This window comes from Toxorhynchites rutilus, chromosome 3 (genome assembly GCF_029784135.1).
Source record: "Toxorhynchites rutilus septentrionalis strain SRP chromosome 3, ASM2978413v1, whole genome shotgun sequence".
In the NCBI taxonomy this organism is placed as follows: domain Eukaryota; kingdom Metazoa; phylum Arthropoda; class Insecta; order Diptera; family Culicidae; genus Toxorhynchites; species Toxorhynchites rutilus.
This window is the reverse complement of record NC_073746.1, coordinates 98804377-98824712: the sequence shown is the minus strand read 5'-3', so window position 1 is coordinate 98824712 and position 20336 is coordinate 98804377. Positions and strand designations below refer to the sequence as shown.

Here is a 20336-nt window from a genome sequence, read left to right as displayed (position 1 = left end):
CGATTTTTGATATGATGTTGTTCATTCGGAACTCCTTCCGGAAGGCCAAACGATCAATAAGCAGTATTACCTTGGCGCAGTATTACCTCAAACTTTTTAACGAAAAATTATTTCGCTGCGTGAACTGAACGAAATTCCTGGATAAAAATGTTTCGATGACTGGATTGTTCGCTGGAAAATGTATATTGCTTCAGAAGGAAGCTACTTTAAAGGCGACAATATAAATTGGATGATGAATGAAATATGTAAAAGATTGCACGCAAGAAAGATGTACACATTTTTTTATCTGTATTATAGTGATTTTCAACTCATTTGGCTGGTTCGTCACTTTTTACTTCCATTTTTGGAGAATGTCGGGAGTGAGAATTGAACTCGTGACCTTTAGCGTGAGAGGCATGGATGTTACTACTACGCCAGATTGCCTCCAGATGTACACATTTATTAAGAAAATATTACTTATATTTCCAATTTAACGTTACTTCTCCTATCTCAGCATTTTTGTAATATATGTGACAAATCTCAATTATCTTCTGAAAATCGAACAGATCATGCACATAATTATTAACATAAAGAGATATAGGTGGTTTGTGCCTACCGAACAAAAGATGGCTTACTCCAACGGGTTTCCTGCTTATCACAAAAAAACAAACGAAAATTTACCAAAATAACACTTGCATTAAACATGGACAAATTTTACCAATTTTTAATGTGCTCACTTCAACACTTGATGATGAGTCCACTTGTGCATCGTCAATCATAGTAACCCATGAATTTTCAAACAAAATTTGACAGTCCTATCAGTTGAACTTCGGAATCTATGACGAAAACAGTAAAACAACTGCGCTCCATAGTTTGTGCGTACTGGGAGCTCCATCTCGTTGCGAAGGAAATGAACATCGTCTGGGTTTTGGTCCGGGAGATCGGAGCAACGGTCCAGACAGTGAAAAAATATCTATCAGTGAGGGACATCATCACGCGGAAAGGTATGTCAAGACCGGCAGTGTTGGAACAGCAAGCTATGATTAAAAACAAAGGCTGGGGAGGGGATGAATCACTTGAAGACATTTGTTGTTCCGAAGTTCGCCAGTTCTCCGAACGTCACCCAGCTGCGTTCCCATCGAGAATTTCTGGGCAACCCTGAAGCGGAGGGTCTACTCTAAAAATTTCGTGGTGAAAACGGAGGATGAACTAATAAATAAAGCCAAGAATTAACTGAAAAACATGCCAACAAGTATGTTTTCGACAGCAATAGCGAAAATGTAAGACAGGTCCCCCGACAGGGCGTCGAAATTTTTTTGTAACATGGTCAATAAAAATATGTTTTATAGAAATTTTATCCTATTGAATTACCTATTGTAGTTTTTTATATCGCCATCCGGAAATTGTCCATTTTTTTAATGCAAATATTAATACTTTTTATACCGCTACTAATGTGACATTGATCTGAAGGCCGATGTGCATTTGTAACATTCTTCAATTCAGTATTTTTGCGACTGAACATGTACTGAACATTACGCGTCCTATTTCCTTGGTACACGATACAGTGAATTCAATTGTCTCTAGCTAGACCGGTTTGATCTGGAATATTCGCTATAAACAATTGAGCTTTGTATTATAGCAATAGGAATTATCCGATACCTTTCTCGTATCGTCTTGTTCTATTGTTATTGTTTGGATTCAGCTTGCTTTTGTTTATGAGTTATTGGTGTTGTGCTGAACTGACAGCGACAAGTGGTCCATAACATCGAAATCGAAATGGTCCATAACAATGAAGATTTTTGTGACGGCGCCAGTGGTTGTATGGTTAGCGTAACAGCCTCACAATCCGATCGGCCTGGGATCAATCCCAGCTGGCGTCGTTGGGATTTTCTGAGGCGAAAAATCTCTGGTTACGTCTTCCTTCGGAGCGGAAGTAAAAGAAGTTGGCCCGGCTCATGAGTTGTTGAGTCTGATAGGTAGGAACAGGTGGAGTCGCCTCCCTGATGTCGGTGATTGGCACTAAAGTGGCGGAAATAGGCCGACGAAAAAATAAGCGAAGATAAAAAAAAAAAAATGAAGATTTCTTTATATGCTCGAGATTCCTTGGTTGAAAAGATGAAAAGGGGTTGAATCTGTAGATTGAAAAACCACACTCAGAGAAGAACTTTACTTGATAGTTCTATATAACTGCGTTATATAGCAATACATTTATATAACGCCTTTGTTGAACATGAACCGTCTTTGACCAAGAGTAACGGAAAAAAGTTGTTCAGTACTAGCTCATGGTGGTTTTTCGGATTTTTGAAGAGATATTCTCTTCACAATATGAAACTTCGTGAGGAATATGCTTCCTCTGACGAGATTATGAAATTATCAAGAAGCCCATCAAATCTTCAATGCGGACGAGAGTGAAGTTTACTGGAAGAAAATGCCATCTCGCACATATCTGACGAAAAATAAGAAAAGGGCGGGTGGATTACAAGCTCCAAAAGATAGAATCACTTCTTCAGAAATACATCAGGTGACCGTCAAGGCTTTTTTTGAAGAGAGAGGTCTTGAGTTTCATGTTTTTGTGCTCGTCGATAATGCCCTGGAAATCCGATCACCCTAACGTGAAAGTAATCTTCATGCATTCAAACACGACGTCCTTAATATAGCCTTTTGACCAGGGTATCATTTATAATTTTACGAAGCATTACAAAGATTATTTAACGCTTAGTGTTGTGGACGTATGGAAGGCCTTCACGACGAAAGAGTGTGTCAATCATTTTGGTACAGCTGTTGGAGATATCAAGTCTTTTACAATGTCTGAATGTTTTACTGAAGTCATGAATACTGCAGTATACTTTGCGATATAATATACTTTTTGGTTTGACTAACCAGAAGTGCCAATTTTGGCCTCCAAAATGACCTAGGGCTAGCCGATCACTAGCATACTCATATTGTGTGGTTCTGGTTGGACAATTCCAATTGACTGCAAATACATTGTCGGAATTATATGGTCGGTATTCAGTCAGACCGGACTAAGTAACAAAATAAGAAAAAATGAGGTAAAACTGGCAAACAATCAATAAATTCTCAACCTACATTCTACTTATATCAGATCACACTTATGTTAACAACAGCCAGGTTTAGGGTTATGGTATTTATAATATTAGGCTGTCAAAAAAGTCCTGCGGTATTTTTTTAAAATTTTAGTTTGTTCATAAAATTAGTTACAATCATCTGTTTTAAGCCAAATATGCACCGTTTTGTTCGATGACTTGTTCCCAACGAGATGCCAACTTCATAATACCCCTGTTATAGGAGCTCGCTTCCTTATTGGCAAAAAACTCGGATAGCCAATTTTCACAGGCCTCTTTTGTGGCTAACTTCTGACTACCTAGCTCGTTCGCCATGGACAAAAACAGGTGGTAGTCACTTGGTGCAAGGTCCGGACTATACGGCGGATGCAAAAGAACCTCCCATCCGAGCTCCCGGAGTTTCTGGCGCGTCACCAAAGAAGTGCGTGGCCTGGCGTTGTCCTGATGGAAGACAATGCGGCCTCTGTTTTTCAAATATGGCTTCTTCTTCATGAGTGCTACCTTCAAGCCGTCCAGTTGTTGGCAGTACAGGTCCGAATTGAGCGTTTGGCCGTAGGGAAGCAGCTCATTATAGATTATTCCTTGACAATCCCACCAAACACACAGCAGAACCTTCCTGGTCGTTAATGAGGGCTTGGCCACCGTCTGAGCCGCTTCAGCGGGCTTCGACCACGACCGTTTGCGCTTCACGTTGTCGTAAGTGACCCACTTTTCATCGCCAGTTACCATCCGCTTCAGAAACGGGTCGATTTTGTTGCGATTCAGCAGCGATTGACATGCGTCGATACGGTCAAAGATGTTTTTTTGCGTCAACGTGTGTGGCACCCATACATCGAGCTTCTTTGTGAATCCAAGCTTCTTCAAATGGTTAATAACGGTTTGATGACTTATCCCCAGCTCTTGGCCGATGCTACGGCTGCTACTATGCCGGTCTTTCTCGGCTAATTCAGCGATTTTGTCGCAATTTTCGATGACAGGCCTTCCGGAGCGTGACGCATCTTCGACGACCTCTACACCAGAACGAAAACGTTGAAACCATCGTTGTGCGGTGGAAATGGAAGCTGTATCGGGTCCATAAACTGCACAAATTTTATTGGCAGCTTGAGATGCATTTTTGCTTTTGTCATAGTAGTACTGTAAAATATGTCGGATTTTCTCTTTATTTTGCTCCATATTTGCGACACTATAACTCTCGAACGACTTAACCAAACAAAACACTGTCAAGGACAAGGACAAAAAAATCCTGCGGTATTTCCGCGAGGTGTCGTTGTAAGCGCGTAGTTCTAGTTGTATTCATTGTATCGAGTCATACTATAGCTTGTTGGAAAGGTATTTTTGCGCGCTATAATATAGCATTGTTTTCTTTGGTTAAGTCGTTCGTGAGTTATAGTGTCGCAAATATGGAGCAAAATAAAGAGAAAATCCGACATATTTTACAGTACTACTATGACAAAGGCAAAAATGCATCTCAAGCTGCCAATAAAATTTGTGCAGTTTATGGACCCGATACAGTTTCCATTTCCACCACACAACGATGGTTTCAACGTTTTCGTTCTGGTGTAGAGGTCGTCGAAGATGCGCCACGCTCCGGAAGGCCTGTCATCGAAAATTGCGACAAAATCGCTGAATTAGCCGAGAAAGACCGGCATAGTAGCTAGCAGCCGTAGCATCGGCCAAGAGCTGGGGATAAGTCATCAAACCGTTATTAACCATTTGAAGAAGCTTGGATTCACAAAGAAGCTCGATGTATGGGTGCCACACATGTTGACGCAAAAAACATCTTTGACCGTATCGACGCATGTGAATCGCTGCTGAATCGCAACATAATCGACCCGTTGCTGAAGCGGATGGTAACTGGCGATGAAAAGTGGGTTACTTACGACAACGTGAAGCGCAAAGGTCGTGGTCGAAGCCCGCTGAAGCGGCTCAAACGGTGGCCAAGCCCTCATTAACGGCCAGGAAGGTTCTGCTGTGTGTTTGGTGGGATTGTCAAGGAATAATCTATTATGAGCTGCTTCCCTATGGCCAAACGCTCAATTCGGACCTGTACTGCCAACAACTGGACGGCTTGAAGGTAGCACTCATGAAGAAGAGGCCATCTTTGAAAAACAGAGGCCGCATTGTCTTCCATGAGGACAACGCCAGGCCACACACTTCTTTGGTGACGCGCCAGAAGCTCCGGGAGCTCGGATGGGAGGTTCTTTTGCATCCGCCGTATAGTCCGGACCTTGCACCAAGTGACTACCACCTGTTTTTGTCCATGGCGAACGAGCTAGGTAGCCAGAAGTTAGCCACAAAAGAGGCCTGTGAAAATTGGCTATCCGAGTTTTTTGCCAATAAGGAAGCGAGCTTCTATAACAGGGGTATTATGAAGTTGGCATCTCGTTGGGAACAAGTCATCGAACAAAACGGCGCATATTTGACTTGAAACAGATGATTGTAACTAATTTCATGAACAAATGAAAATTCAAAAAAAATACCGCAGGACTTTTTTGACAGCCTAATATTATAATAACACGACCTTGTTAAAGAGTAACGAAGAGCTGTAGAAACACAATTAGGGAGAGTGATCGAAAGCTACTAAAACTACACAGCTTCAAACATTGAGTTCGGTTTACTCGAGATTATAATTATGTTACTTAGTCCGGTCTGACTGAACACCGACCATATCGGCTATGTGGCTTCTTAAAATGTATACTAGAATATAACATCAGTTCATTCTTGTTTTTTAAAGCAGGTTGTTAAAAAGTGTTGAGAAATGAATGCCGCTGTTAGGAAATAAATGAGAATACTATAGTACCATGAATAAAAATTGTTTTAATAATAGCTTAGATATTTATTTTATTAGCACAACATACGAGAAAGCGGTTGAAATGCAGATATCCAATCAGAATGAGGTAAAACCAACAGGAAAAAATTGTTTACGTTTCATAAAAATACATACATCAAATTAAAGTCAAATCAGAATTTTTATGCGCTGAACAGATTTCAAATGAATCCATTAAGCGAGAGTACACAATTTCACGGTTGATGAACTTGACTGCTTGACGAACCCAACGAGCGAAGGCTATCAAATGTCATTGAGTTTTACTATCGCAAAAACTGGTATAGCGACATTGGAAGGATGGTTTGTTTTATTTTTCATCGATTCTATCTGAACATAATATCCCAAGTAGAGGTAATTCTTTTAGCGATTGAATGTTACGGCCGATGACAATTTTGCGAATCAAATCTCAGTCACCTCGATTAAAATCATAAAATCATGGTAAGTTTGTGTACAAAACCGGCTGGTTTCTAATTAGTTGCCTGCATTGAAGTGGTGGCTTCTATGACCGCTGGGTAGCGTCCATTATTGTCGCATAAATTGCAGTAGAAGCTTCAGATATATACAATTCCTCAGGAGCGTTAGTTTCATTGAAGAAGAAGAGAATTGAGCAAAATGACATAAATCAATATCTTTATTAACATTTTTTTTTCATTTCTTTCGTCATATTCCGAATCAAACATTTCAAGAACTACTTCCAACTTGTATAATGCATTGTAAGGGTGTTCACCTGATGACATCTCATAAGCTCAAGTTATAAATATGAGCTTAATGAAACCAGTCTGTGTGATTCATTGAAATAACATTACAAGCTAAACACATCTTTTTTGTAGATAGAATGAACGAATAAAGATGGGATGTACATCATTTTAAAATTCAAACTCTCAAGTTTTGGTAAATTTTACTAACAAATTTTTATCTTGGTGTGTGTAGATGTAGTGGACAAAAATATCGGGAAGAAATAAAAATCGATTTCTTTCTGTTTCTTACAAGATTTTGACTAACACAATTTTTTTCCTATCAATTCAAAAGCAAATATATTTATAGATACAGAGATATTGTTGTTTGAATGAAAAATTTCTCGTACGTTTTCGATATTTAATTGTTCAAAAAATTATCGTGCGAGCATTTTGTGACTCAGGAAAACAAAAAATCCAATTTGTTTCACCCAAAATGAATTGTTATGATTACATTAAAGTTTTTCGTGTACGGCCTGAACTCGCCGGTTGGATCTTCTGTTACGACCAGGGTTGCCAACTATAATTTGAAAAAATCAGGGAGAATAAAAATAAAAATCAGTATAAATCAGGATAGCTCATATTGGGTTGTCCGAAAATTTAATGTAGATTTTTGGGAAAACAAAAACATCATTTTCAATCAAAGCATTATAATATAATTGTATATCCATAGTTCTATGTCTTCCTTCCTTCGGGCGAAGACTTGAAGACTTGAAGACGAAATGAATTAATAAGCATGGTATACATCCTCACAGAAGCGGAAATGCTAGTGTTTCGCCTGACTTTTTGATCGTCTATATTTTTTCCGAAAAACATACAGCATCACTACAGAGATTTGCAGAGAAATCAATATTCAAATTTCCACTGAACTCATCATCCATGCTTTGGAATAAATCTTTACTCAACAAATGAGGAAAGCACATCAGCAGGAGAAGACTTTTTTTTCAGATTTTTTTCTAATTTTATGATATTTAGTACGGTTATAGATATATAATATTTACCATAGTCCCATCTTTTAAGTTTATTCAACTTTGAATCAGACGAACAAATTACATATAAAATCTTTTTATATTGACTATAAATTCAAAAGTGTTCTCTTGAGTAATTTTACAATCTGAAACGTATACCTACATTAATAACTCTGGGGATACATCTACATACACATAATCCTCAATAAAGCAAAGTTGATCCTCAAACTTTATCTCATTGTAATTTCATAAATTCGTCAGACAATCTGGTTTAATGAAATTTTCTAGCAATGTTTTGGGAAGCCACGAAACCATTGAGGGTAGAGAAAAAAAAGTTAAGCACAAAGTTTAACTTAATGTAAGATATATACAAGTGCGAGCCGGAGAACTATCATGACAGAAAACTTTGGCATGGAAACCAGTATATTTATTACAAATAATGTAAAGAGTACAAAAATAAGGAAAAATCAGGATAAATTGAGTATTCGTCAGGATATCAGGGAGCGTGCTGAAAAGTCTGGGAAATCCTGATAAATCAGGCAGGTTGGCATCTCTGGTTACGACAACGCGCCCGCCCATTCTTCACACATTGTGAACGACTTTTTGACGATATCCCGACATTACCCTATAGCCCCGATATCGCCCCTACGACTTTTTCTCGTTCCCAAAACTGAAGGCTTACCTCAAGGAAACCTATGGCCCATTCCAGTGTGACGTGGCCACATTTTGACTCACTAAAACATATTTTTTCTCGTTTTCAAGTATAAATCAAACGATTATCAAAAAGTAAACGATGACAAAGTCAGAATTGAGAAAATTTCCTAGAAGCATCATAAATTACAAAATGAAACCTAGGACGACGACCCACTGCTCTTCAAAAAAGTATTAAATTATTCATTCAATGGTGTATATACATTATAGTTTGGTGAAGTAAGTGCAGAGATATCTCAAAAGACAAAAAATAGCGAAAAGTTAAAATATTTTGAACATAATTAAATAGTTTTTTAAACACGCTTTTCTCAAAGGTTGGTGTATAAAAAACAGTGTTTATTCTGATAACGTTATAAATTTTACTCTAAAACTTGATCTAAAATTTGATTATTTGGTGCATAACCTCATGAAATAGGTCCTATTATGTTGACGCAGTGATTGTCAAGAACACATGAAATAATAAATGCCTTAACTGCAGAAGACCATCAACGTTGCTTCCAATCATGGAAGTACCGTTGGGATCAATGTTTCAAGTTAGAATGGATATACAGGTCGGACTCGATTATCCGGGATTCGATTATCCGGAGTAATTTATTTTTGATTTTCGTAAATTTTGAAGAATTTGTATAATAATTCCATATTAAATAGTTAATATAGGTATCAAATAAAAGGTCTTTACTAGTAGAATACAGTTATTTTGAAAAATGCAAATCCAAGATGGCGGCCACTACAAAATGGGGGATTACATATTTTCTCAGAACCCCATCAATATGGGTATCAAACGAAAGGACTTGACTAAAGGGTGTGTCACATCAAATTGCATCACGGAAAAAACGCTGTAGAAATTTAATTTTCAGGAATAATATCTTCAGCTTTCGCTTATAATCAGATAAGAGTGTATAGATCAGGTTGGCCATGCTTCACTGTCAATTTTTCGTAAATTTGGAAAAATGTCGTCGAACGAAAAAGAGCGTCGTGAATGAATCCTGTGCACTCATTTCGAGAATCCGGAGTTGTCACATCGGGACATCAGTAAGATGCTGGGAATCGTCCAATCCACGGTCAGCAGAGTACTAAAACGATACTTCGAGAACCTAACCATCGACCGGAAGGTGAAGAACGGCAAAAATGGATGCTCCGTCAGTGAAAAATATCACAAGCGCGTAGTTAAGCAGTTTAGACGTGATCCGAGAAGTTCGGTCCGGGATGTCGCCAATAAGCTGAATTTGTCAAGTTCATTCGTCCAGCGGACCAAGCAGCGGGAGGGCCTGCGTACATACAAGGTTCAGAAGGCTCCTAACCGCGACGAAAGGCAAAACATGGTGGGGAAGACGCGAGCCCGGAAGCTGTACACCGAAATGCTGACGAAGCCGCATTGCCTGGTAATGGACGACGAAACCTACGTCAAAGCGGACATTCGTCAGCTGCCGGGCCTGTTGTTCTTCTCCGCAGAGGACAAATTCAGCGTTCCGGAGGAGATTCGCAAGCAGAAACTATCCAAGTTTGCCAAAAAGTACATGGTGTGGCAAGCGATCTGCTCTTGCGGAAAGCGGAGCGCCCCCTTCGTGATGACCGGCACGGTAAACGGGCAGGTTTACCTTAAGGAGTGCCTACAGAAGCGCTTACTACCACTATTGAAGCAGCACGAGGACCCGACCATCTTCTGGCCGGATCTCGCTTCGTGCCACTATTCAAAGGACGTGTTGGAGTGGTACGAAGCCAACGGGGTCACCTTCGTGCCAAAGGAAATGAACCCGCCCAACGCGCCGGAGCTTCGCCCAATAGAGAAATATTGGGCGATTATGATGCAGGCCCTCCGGAAGAACCCAAAAGTTGTCAAATCGGAGGCGGACTTCAAAAGAAAATGGATTTCTGTTAAAAAAAAACTACAACCTGACGTTGTACAGAACCTTATGGACGGGGTAAAGAGGAAGGTGCGAGCATACGGGCTTGGGCTCGAAGTATGAATAAAAAGAAAATGCCAAAAGTTGTTTAATAGTTTTTATTTTACTGTCTAAATTTTTCAAAAGGATCGGTCTACTGGGCGAATTTCTACAGCGTTTTTTCCGTGATGCAATTTGATGTGACACACCCTTTAGTAGAACACAGTTATTTATGAAAATGCAAATCCAAAATGGACGCCGCCACAAGATTGCGACATATATTTTGTTCACAAAATGGGTATCAAATGAAAGGGCTTGACTAGTAGAATACAATTATTTATGAAAAATACAAATCCAAGATGGCGGCTACTACAAAATGGCGGATTACATATTTTCTCAGAACCCCATCAATATGGGTATCAAACGAAAGGGCTTGACTAGTAGAACACAGTTATTTATGAAAAATTCAAATTCAAAATGGCCGCCACCACAAGGCACCATATATATTTTTCCAAAACCCCATCAATATGGGTATCGAATGAAAGGGCTTGACTAGTAGAATACAGTTATTTATGAAAAATGCAAATACAAGATGGCGACCACTACAAAATGGCGGATTACATATTTTCTCAGAACTAGAACTAGTATAGCTTGACTAGTATGAAAAATGCAAATCCAAAATGACCGCCATCAAAAAATGGCGCCATATTTTTTTTTCAAAGACCCATCAATATGGGTATCAAATGAAAGTGCTCGACTGGTAGAACACAGTAGATCATGAAAAATCCAAATCTAAGATGATCGCTGTTCCCAAATAAACAATTACTTTTCAATGGTTCCATTCGGCTTGTCCAGTTTGTATATATGTTTGAGTGTTTGTAGGGTTGTCTAACAATAATAGAAAATTGACCCCGTTCCTGTTGACTGATTGATCTGAAATTTGAATACCTTTAATTCTACTGTCATAATAAAACTGCGTATTCCATGATCTTGAAAAATTCCATTCGACCGCCGCTAAAAAATGGCTGAATGGCTCAACTTGGAGAATACACTACACAATGAACAACATAAATTCGAAAAGGTCGCCGTCACAACATTTTTGACTGTGTATTTTTTGCAATCCCCTCAATATTGGTATCGAATGAAAGATTTGACTAATAGAATACAGTACATCATCAAAATATTCCGAAGAAAGCTAGGTAATGGTTTAATGTACTAAAAGCTAGAAAATGATTAGACAAGTAGCAGTTAGTAGTTATCACATCCGTTCCTTCATTAATCTAGGACAATGATGAGACTGTATTCTATTAGTCAAATCATCTCATTTGATACGGATATTGAGGGGATTGCAAAATATACATGGTCGACCATTTAGAGACGGCGACCTTTTTGAATGTATGTTGTTTATTATGTTTCGTGCTCTCCAAGTCAAGTCATTCAGCCATTTTAAGCGACGGCCAAATTTAATTTTTCAAGATCATGGAATACGGAGTTTTATAATGATAGAAGAATTAAAGGTGTCTTCCAAATTTCAGATCAATCAGTCAACAGGAACGGGGTCAATTTTTTATTAATGTGGGACAACACTACAAACATTCAAACATACATACAAACTGGTCAAGCAGAATGAAATCTTTTAAAATCGTAATTAGTTGTTTGAGGACTGCGCCCATCTTTAAATTGGATTTTTCATGATCTGCTATGTACTACTAGTCGAGAACTTTCTTTTGATAGTCATATTGATGAGGTTTTGAAAAAAAATATATGGCGCCATTTTGTTGTGGCAGCTGATTGAGATTTGCATTTTTCATAAACAAATGTGTTCTACTAGTCAAGCCCTTTCATTTGATACACAAATTGCAGCGGTTCTGGGAAAATATGTAATCCGCCATTTTGTAGCGGTCGCCATCTTGTTTTACTAGTTCTAATAGTCGATATTCGATACCCATATTGAGGGGGTTTTGGGAAAACCTATATTGATGGGATTTTGAGAAAATATGTACGTAATCCGCCATTTTGTACCATCTTGGATTTTCATGATCATGGAATACGCAGTTTTATAATGGAACCAGAAGTAAAGATGTGTTCTAAATTTCAGATCAATCGGTCAACAGGAAGGGGATTAAATTTCTATTAATGTGGTACAGCGCTACAGACAAAGTTACAAAGTCGCGAACATACAAACGGGTCAACCTAGATGAAACCGTTTAATAAATAAGTGCAAATCATAATTATATTATGTTTACCGAGAGAAAATTGTTTCTTTTTTCACTCGATTATCCGTAGGATTCGATTATCCGGAGTGAAAAATAAATCAATACTCCGGATAATCGAGTCCGACCTGTATTGTGAAGGCTTAGAAAAAATTCCGCTGCTAACTTGATTTGCTTGTGTTCCATCCAAAATTCCCGAAGTTATCGCCACATCTTGTATATCGAACACCTATCTTTCTGAGTGATTTTGTTGAACAGGATACTGTTCTCCTAATGTTAAAACAAAAGGAAAACAAGAATTCAAACTACCACGTTCTCATATGGGAAAAAATCATTAAACAACTGCACTAAATCGAATGCACAAATATAATGAAAAACTATGTGACACTCCAACATTGCATCCCTGCGAATGAAAACCCCCAAACAAGTTTCATTACTCAACACTTCGAATCACGACGATAATTCACTGACATCGTTCAAAAATTCCGCAAACTAAAAAATTTTATCGTTAGAATGCATGTGTTCATTTACTAGCGAATATATTTCTTTCGCAATGTAGACGTGTATCTAAAAAACGAAGATTTTATGGAGAAAGAGTTCGAAGCGACAGGTATTTGTTTCAATTATATGATGTTAGAATCTAAGAGAAAAATTTTCTCACGTACTTCGGTCTACCCACTGCGATAACATCTTACATTTGATGACAAATACCCGACACTGTTTTTTCGCAAGATTGTATTTATTCCGTGGAACACTTCTAAAGAATTATCCACGCTGTAACTCTATATCCAAACAAATCCCAATTTCCGTCAATTGACCCGTGTACTTTCACGAAGGAAGGAAGGGAAATAACTTATTTTCATACGATTGACACATGAATAGCCTGATGGTAATTCATCTCCCTTTGCAACCATTGTCAACTGGTTGCATAGTCGTTACAATCGTGCCATCCAATGCCAAGGTGATCTTCACCATCTTCACTAACGGTAACCATAGAAGGAGCGTTCCGGAAGAATGCAAATCTCGGTAACAATAGTTGCACAGTTGAAGTTGTAACGCATTCGATTAACTTTAGCTTCTAAATGAATGACTAACCGCGCGAGCGCGGTGGTGTTGCCGGAGACGTGGGAGAGTGGATGTAATTTGAATACTTTGGTTACATGACACGCTCAGAGTCTGAGTCCAGTTTTCGCGATCAAAAACCTCCACCTGATGACTAACATACACGCAACCAGTTTATTGGGAGACGCCGACGCATCTTTCCCGCACATTGGGCTGCTTGTGCCGTAGAAACCATCAATGAACCTCGGCGACTTTGCACTGTTTGTTTGCACTTCCCTGCGGTCGAAGATTCGACAAGGAAACACGTTCTGACCATAAGTGGCAAGTCAACTTTGTGAAGTATAAAAGCGCCGAGGCTTTCGTCATCGCTAAATACGGTACAAGTCTGAATAGCGCGAATAGTCATTTTCACTACCACCAATATCATTGATCTCTCCGTCGAGAGTACGGTAATCGCGCAATCGAAAATTAGAATCTAATTACAGCTTCAAAGTAACAGGATACGAACCCTTCGCAGCTGCAAGTTGTTGCAAACGCCAGACATATTGCAGCAACCGCGAACGGGAGCATTCTAGAATGCCCCATTCCAAATATTTGTTCTTCCCTAGAATAAGTTTCACTAAATACTAAACACTGATAATCGATTTCTTCGACGATCTGTTTTTACTAAGGTTGCTTTGAAAACCTGGAAATTCCCACTGCACTCCACTCTTTTCTCCGAGCACTTATTATATGTTATTGCTATTAGCAAGTCAGTTGCTATTCAGATCACAAACGCACGGCGCCCGTACCAAACCGCGGATACGCACGAACAACCTTCGACTGAACCGTCGGTTGCGATAGTTCCAAACAAACTGATCGCTGCATGAAGAGATCGCTCAAATTTATAATACATACTGAGAGCTTTGATTGTCGGCTCGACACGAGGTGACGTCCAGCAACGGTTTAATTTTTCCAAAAGGGGTTTTCATATCAGTTAAAACACCGCACTGTATCGATTGCATAATTTTATTCCCATACTGAAATCATATAATCATTGCGAACAAATGAAAGTACTACAAACATACAGGATTAATGATGAGAACCGTACAAATCGAACACCCCTAAACAGAATCAATTGCTGCTCAAAGAACATACAGACACAACCGGCACCTGTAGCTATATACAATTGAAGATCGTAAACAAACAAAGATTCGAAACGAAAACAAACTGAAGTTGTTGATGTTGGTGCCAGGGAAGTACCCTTCTTGGGGAAATTTTACTCTCTCAATGAGCAGCTTCTTTCGTGGAAAGACGCGCCGGATCAGTTAATGATTCTGGCATAGAATTCAGTAAACATCAAGGGTCTCTAATATTTAAAGGTCGTCACGCAAACTTCAACCTTGTTCGCGTAGTGTGGTTTTCCCGTGCTTTATAAACGGGAATCGAGAATTAAAATATTACTTATTATATATAATAATCAGCTTCGGACTTCAGTTCAAATGTATATCTGACGACCACGTCGACTTCAGGTCGCTTAGAGAAGGAATACTATGGAGACTGCAGTGCATCCAGTGGTCGAGACTGAATTTTTTTTTGACTGCGTTTCATGCCATGAACAGACGATTTTTTCAATTAACAGTACAATATCTGTGGATTTATATGGATTGGAAATCTTTAAACCTATTCGAACATGTTCCGTTTCTGAGGACATTAAGTCAATCGATCAAGATGTTCTAGATTTCCAAATCTATCAATTAAAAAAATCTGAGTTTGGAAATCAATATTCTAAGATTCTAGACATCTAACCATTTATTGTATACATTAAAAGTAGACTAATTTCGAATGATCTTCCAATAAAGTTTGAGTCATTTGCTCATCCATACAATCGATCATATCGTTGGAGAACCTTAGCTGTCATTTTGTTCCACGCATCCCGAGACATCTTTCCACTCTTCTTTGACTTCTGTTTTACAATTGCCCAATAATTCTCCATTAGGGGCTGTCCACATACCACGTGGACAACTTTAGGGGGGGGTAGGGGGTTTCAAAATGTCCACGCTTGTCCATGGAGAGGGGGGAGGGAGTATAGACTATGTCCACGTGGACACGAAGAATAAATATTTTTTTCAATTATAATCACCAATACACTCTAAATTAAATAAAAACTGTTCCGTATTCAATAATTTTGAAACCCCGCCCAACCTGAGTACTCCGTAATTAACAATAAACTGATTGAGTTGAGAGTCAGATATTTACTGAAAGTGCTTCATATATATTTACTAAATCATTGAACTTCTTCACTGAAATCCATATTCTGAAAATAACTCACGTAAACTGTGAACAACCGAGCTATTTCCTATGATCCTATGACTTTTATAGTTACGGGATATACATAGACGTTCATAACCAAAAACTGTAAAAATTAAACAACTCCATAATGGTTGAGTTTTCATGGTATTACGCATATGGTTTAAGGTACACTGGGGCAAGTGGAACCCCAAAAACCATTATTTCAAAAATAAAGTGTCCTATTTTTCCTGTTTTTGATTATTTTTCAAAACGAATTATACACATCACTACTGTAGCCGATTAGCTATTAATATATGGAACCGAAAAATGAATTCCTCAACTAGATTTTAAGTTTGGCCAAAAATAATCTCCAAGTCCCCAAAGTCCACTTACCCCTTGATACGGGGGTTAGTGGAAACCTGGAATTTTATGTTTACAACAAGTTAAACTCTGTTAAAAAGGTGTTTGGGAATGAATAAAACAAACTGTATTCACTTTCTTTTATTCTTTGATAATACAAAATTAATTAATCAATGCATTTAAGGAAATAAAAAAAAAATGCAATAAATATCGTTATTGCTTCGCAAGTCTTCAAAATCAGGTCAATAGATAAAAATAGCAGGTACATCGCTAACCACAGTTATGATTTCTTCGAAGCTCTCTTACGCTTTGCTTTCTGTGTCGCCTCTTTAACCGATTTGATCGTTTCCAGCTTCACAACGGCATCAGTCGATGTTATAACTTCTGCCCCAGGACAAACTTTTTTTCTCTGCGCTTTGGAAACAGGAATCTGTTTCACATGGTCAAGGAGAATCGCTTCAAAAGAATTATTTTGTGGATTATCATTTTCCATTTGGTCATTCCCTGTTGAGGAAGCAATGCAATTACAAGTTGCTGAAGCTGCATCTCTGGTGTTTGTTACTCTTGGAAGCGCCTTCTTCGATCCTTCGACGATCTCAACAGTGTTGTCATCTAACGTTTGAGCTGCTTGCTGTGATGCGATGAAACGTGCCCATGCTCTCGGTTCGTATTTGTCTTCCGGAATCACCTTATCGGAAAACGGGTATACGCCGGCCTTGCGGAACCCATTTTTAATTATTTGTGAATCAAATGATCTCCAAACTTTGGAGATAATGTTTGAAAAAGCTGATTTAGACAGCTTCGTCCCATAGTGATTCCGTTGCCACTGGATAACGCACTTGTCATAGTCTTGCTTCAATGGTTTAAACACCGCCAGGTCCATAGGCTGCAAGAGATGACTTGTGTGGGGCGGAAGTTTGAGTATCACAACATTATTCTCGATTGCTTTTTGGATGAGAGCAAGAGAAACATGTGATACATGGCCATCGTAAAGTAGGACCAATTGTCCCTCAGCGGTAGCGCTCAGAAAGGACCGTTCGAAGTAGTTGGCGAAAACATCCGTCTCCATCCAGCCGTTTTTGGTTGCAGCATAAACTATTCCAGGAAATTCATCACATTTACTAGCCATCCAGCTGTTCCATACGTTGGATCCTTTGAAAATAATAAGTGGTGGTAATTTGTCACCAGCCGCATTTCCTCCCATCAATACAGTAAAATTTTCTTTTCCTGAACCGCCCGTGACACGATGAGCAGCTCTTCCAGTTTCTCCCACAGTCTTAACCCGACTCGGATCGAGGCAGAAGCTAGTCTCATCGATGTTATATATCTGCTCTGGAGGAACGTTCGTGGTCACCTGTTTTAGGAGCTTGAAGTATTCGGTCATCACGAAAGGATCAGCTCCTCGTTTCCGTGCGACCTCAACGGCTTGGGGCTTTTTTTGCGATAGATGATGCCGGCGCTTAAAATTCCGGAAAAAATCGTCTCCCGGAACACCGCTTACAAACGGTGTTTGAAGCTTGTTAACTTTTACGTACTCTGCTATTGCCAAAATTGTCTCCTCTTTGGATAGTCCAAAGCCCCACTTATCCATTTTCTTGATACAGTCGGCGATCTGTGTTTCAACCTTCAACGGCAAAGCAGTGGGTCGGCCTCCCGTTATACTTTTAATGCCTCTCAGACATTTCACTCGCTTGAAGAGTGTTGCATATGGGATTCGGAAGTGCTTTGCTGCCGCTTTTATCTTCATCTTGCCGTTTTTTACATCATCCATCGCATCTGTCAAGTCCTGTCCACTGTATTTAGCAGGAGAACGCTTGCGAATGTATTTGCGAACCATTCTTCCGGTGGCTGTAAAGATTAAAAACATTCAATAAGCAATGTTTACTTTCACGTATTCCACTTAACCCAATTACAAAAACATGTGGGGCAAGTGGAAACAGGCCGATTTTTATAGTAAAAAGACAATCTTTCACATTTTGTATCGGTAAACACAAAAATAAGCATTTTTCAATTACCTAGTAGTGAAATGTAACCAGTTTTCCGAACTGCCGATCGTCGAAAATGTAATTTTACTGACAGCGTAATCGACTCTGATCGCAGCTGCAGAAATGCGATTGTAAACAAAGCAATATTTGGTTGCGTCTGGTGGTTCACAACGACTAAAAAGTACGTTTAGTAGATGTTTATTGATTGTTTGGCAGATGTTGTGTGGAAACAAAGCAAAATATTTTTTGTTATTTGTTTACTTTATATTTGATCCACTTACCCCCAAATTCCACTTGCCCCAGTGTACCTTATTCATCAAATATAATTTTCTATAGATTTTTTTCTAACTCGAGAACAGTTAGTTTTAGAATGAAAATGTCTGTATAGTTTTTCATGCAAAATTGCGTGTAAAACCATTTTTTTGTATTACTTTTCTCCAAAAGTAACAATTTTTTAAAGTATTGGAATTTTTCATTTTCATTCAATTTCTAGTATTAAATATTTACATTTGCGAAAGATGATCCATGCACCACTAGTCGTCATAATTTCCTATGATCCTCTTATCTCTCCACGCTCATAATCTTTTGTTTACACCGAGTACCATTACAATTTGTACAAAATTGTAATGGTACTAATGTAAATTATTGCATGCGGTTGGATAAAGTATTTAGTATGATACCTCGCTGTAGTGCCTAAGAGCAGACATACTACCGCAAAAGATTAATGAATTGCAGAATGGTCAATAAGGATTTAAAAAATAATAAAATATTTTGATACACTTTCAATACCCTCTGAAAATTTTCCGAACTATGGCGGAAAAGGTTTCGTATTGCGCTACATACTAAAGGTGAATCGAAAATTCAGAGCGAAAATGAATCGGCATTTGCTGTGATCGATCATATTCTGGAGTGGGCACAGATCTGCACTCAGCAAAAAAAATAAAGGACCAGAATGCAACATCGAAAATATTGAGTGGGTTTTGGAACGCTGTAACTGTTATAAAACGCATTTGTCAAAGCAATAATTGGGTCTTGTATACAACATTTCAAAACTGTCCATCGATTAGCTATGCGATCGTTATGTCACTAAATATTCATAATTCAAAATGAAAGGATGATTTCTAAAATTCTACTGGAATTTCATTTGAATCGAATGAAAGCGAATCAATCAGGTTAATTGGATTATTACTGGCGAAGATGTTAGTGGATTTCCAGATGGAATAAGTACATTTCTGAAACAAAGCTGTGAACTTAAACTAACATTATTGTATCTATATATTCTATGTTATATCAACACATTTTATTACAAGTGTTGAAAAAATCCTGAGCTAAAATTGTATTTGAAAATAATTTTAAATCCTTTTATTTTTATTCGATTAGCGTTTGCAATCACAATTAGTGAAGCACAGGATCAATCTTTGAAGTTGTGTAGTTTATATTCAGATGCAGATTGTTCCTCACCTAGTCAACTGTACATTACGAGTTTCCGTGTTGGCAAACTAGATAGCCTGCATAACGGGTTTTGAATAAAAAATGATAAAAAAAAATTTCAATACATTTCAGTAACTTAAATAAATAGCGTAAAATTTTCATTCTCCAAGAAAATTGCTCTTTGGGCTCCCTAGAAACAGTAGGCGTGTTTGATTTTGCTAGTTTGAATTTAGTCAAAGCAAAGATGGCGTCGAAACAGCACGTGCTCCGTGAACGCATTGTACGGTTCTACGGAACGCATTTCCAGCAAGGAAAAAAGTTCACGGTGGCACATTTTAAGGAAGAAAATGTACCTGTCAGTACGGTATATCGTATCCTGGGTTCCCTGAACGTAGAGCGGAAGGTCGGAATTGGTCGTCCGGTGACGATAATAACGAAGCAGGGGAAGACATCGTTAAAGAAGCTGTTTGAAAACAAGGACGCAACCAGCCTGCGTGACGCCGGTCGGAAATATGGCTGCTCCCACGTATTGATCCATCGGACCCTCAAGATGGAAGGAATCGTCTGCAGGAAGAAGACGAGGTCGCCGGAGTACACGGGGGAGAAGATTGAGACGGTTAAATCACAGTGTCGGTGGATGACCAAAAAATACCGGGGGACGTCTTTCGTTCTGGACGACGAAAGCTATTTTCCGCTATCCAAAACGCATATTCCAGGAAATGATAATTACTACTCCAGCGACAAGTCATCCACACCGCCTGAAGTGAAATGCAAATTCAAGCACAAGTTTAAAAAAAAGGTTATGTTGTACATCGCCATTTCCGACCGA

General features: G+C 38.7%; 2 protein-coding genes across 19 annotated transcripts in view; both read right to left on the bottom strand.

Annotated features, from left to right (window-relative positions):
- LOC129778316 (thioester-containing protein 1 allele R1-like) overlaps window positions 1-14330 on the bottom strand; it is an 83555-nt gene extending 69225 nt beyond the window's left edge. For all 18 annotated transcript variants that reach the window (XM_055785155.1, XM_055785151.1, XM_055785147.1 and 15 more), the window contains exon 1: window positions 13969-14330. In XM_055785155.1, the coding sequence (XP_055641130.1) occupies window positions 13969-14045 (77 nt within the window). In that variant the 5' untranslated portion in view covers window positions 14046-14330. The remainder of the gene's footprint in view (window positions 1-13968) is intronic.
- Window positions 14331-15924: 1594 nt separating this feature from the next.
- LOC129777130 (uncharacterized) lies at window positions 15925-18387 on the bottom strand. The gene is made up of 2 exons (XM_055783208.1): window positions 18107-18387; window positions 15925-17939 (listed from the first exon to the last, which is right to left on the bottom strand). The coding sequence occupies exon 2, from the start codon at window positions 17926-17928 to the stop codon at window positions 16372-16374; it is 1557 nt and encodes a 518-aa protein (XP_055639183.1). The 5' UTR covers window positions 17929-17939; window positions 18107-18387; the 3' UTR covers window positions 15925-16371.
- Window positions 18388-20336: the final 1949 nt, after the last annotated feature.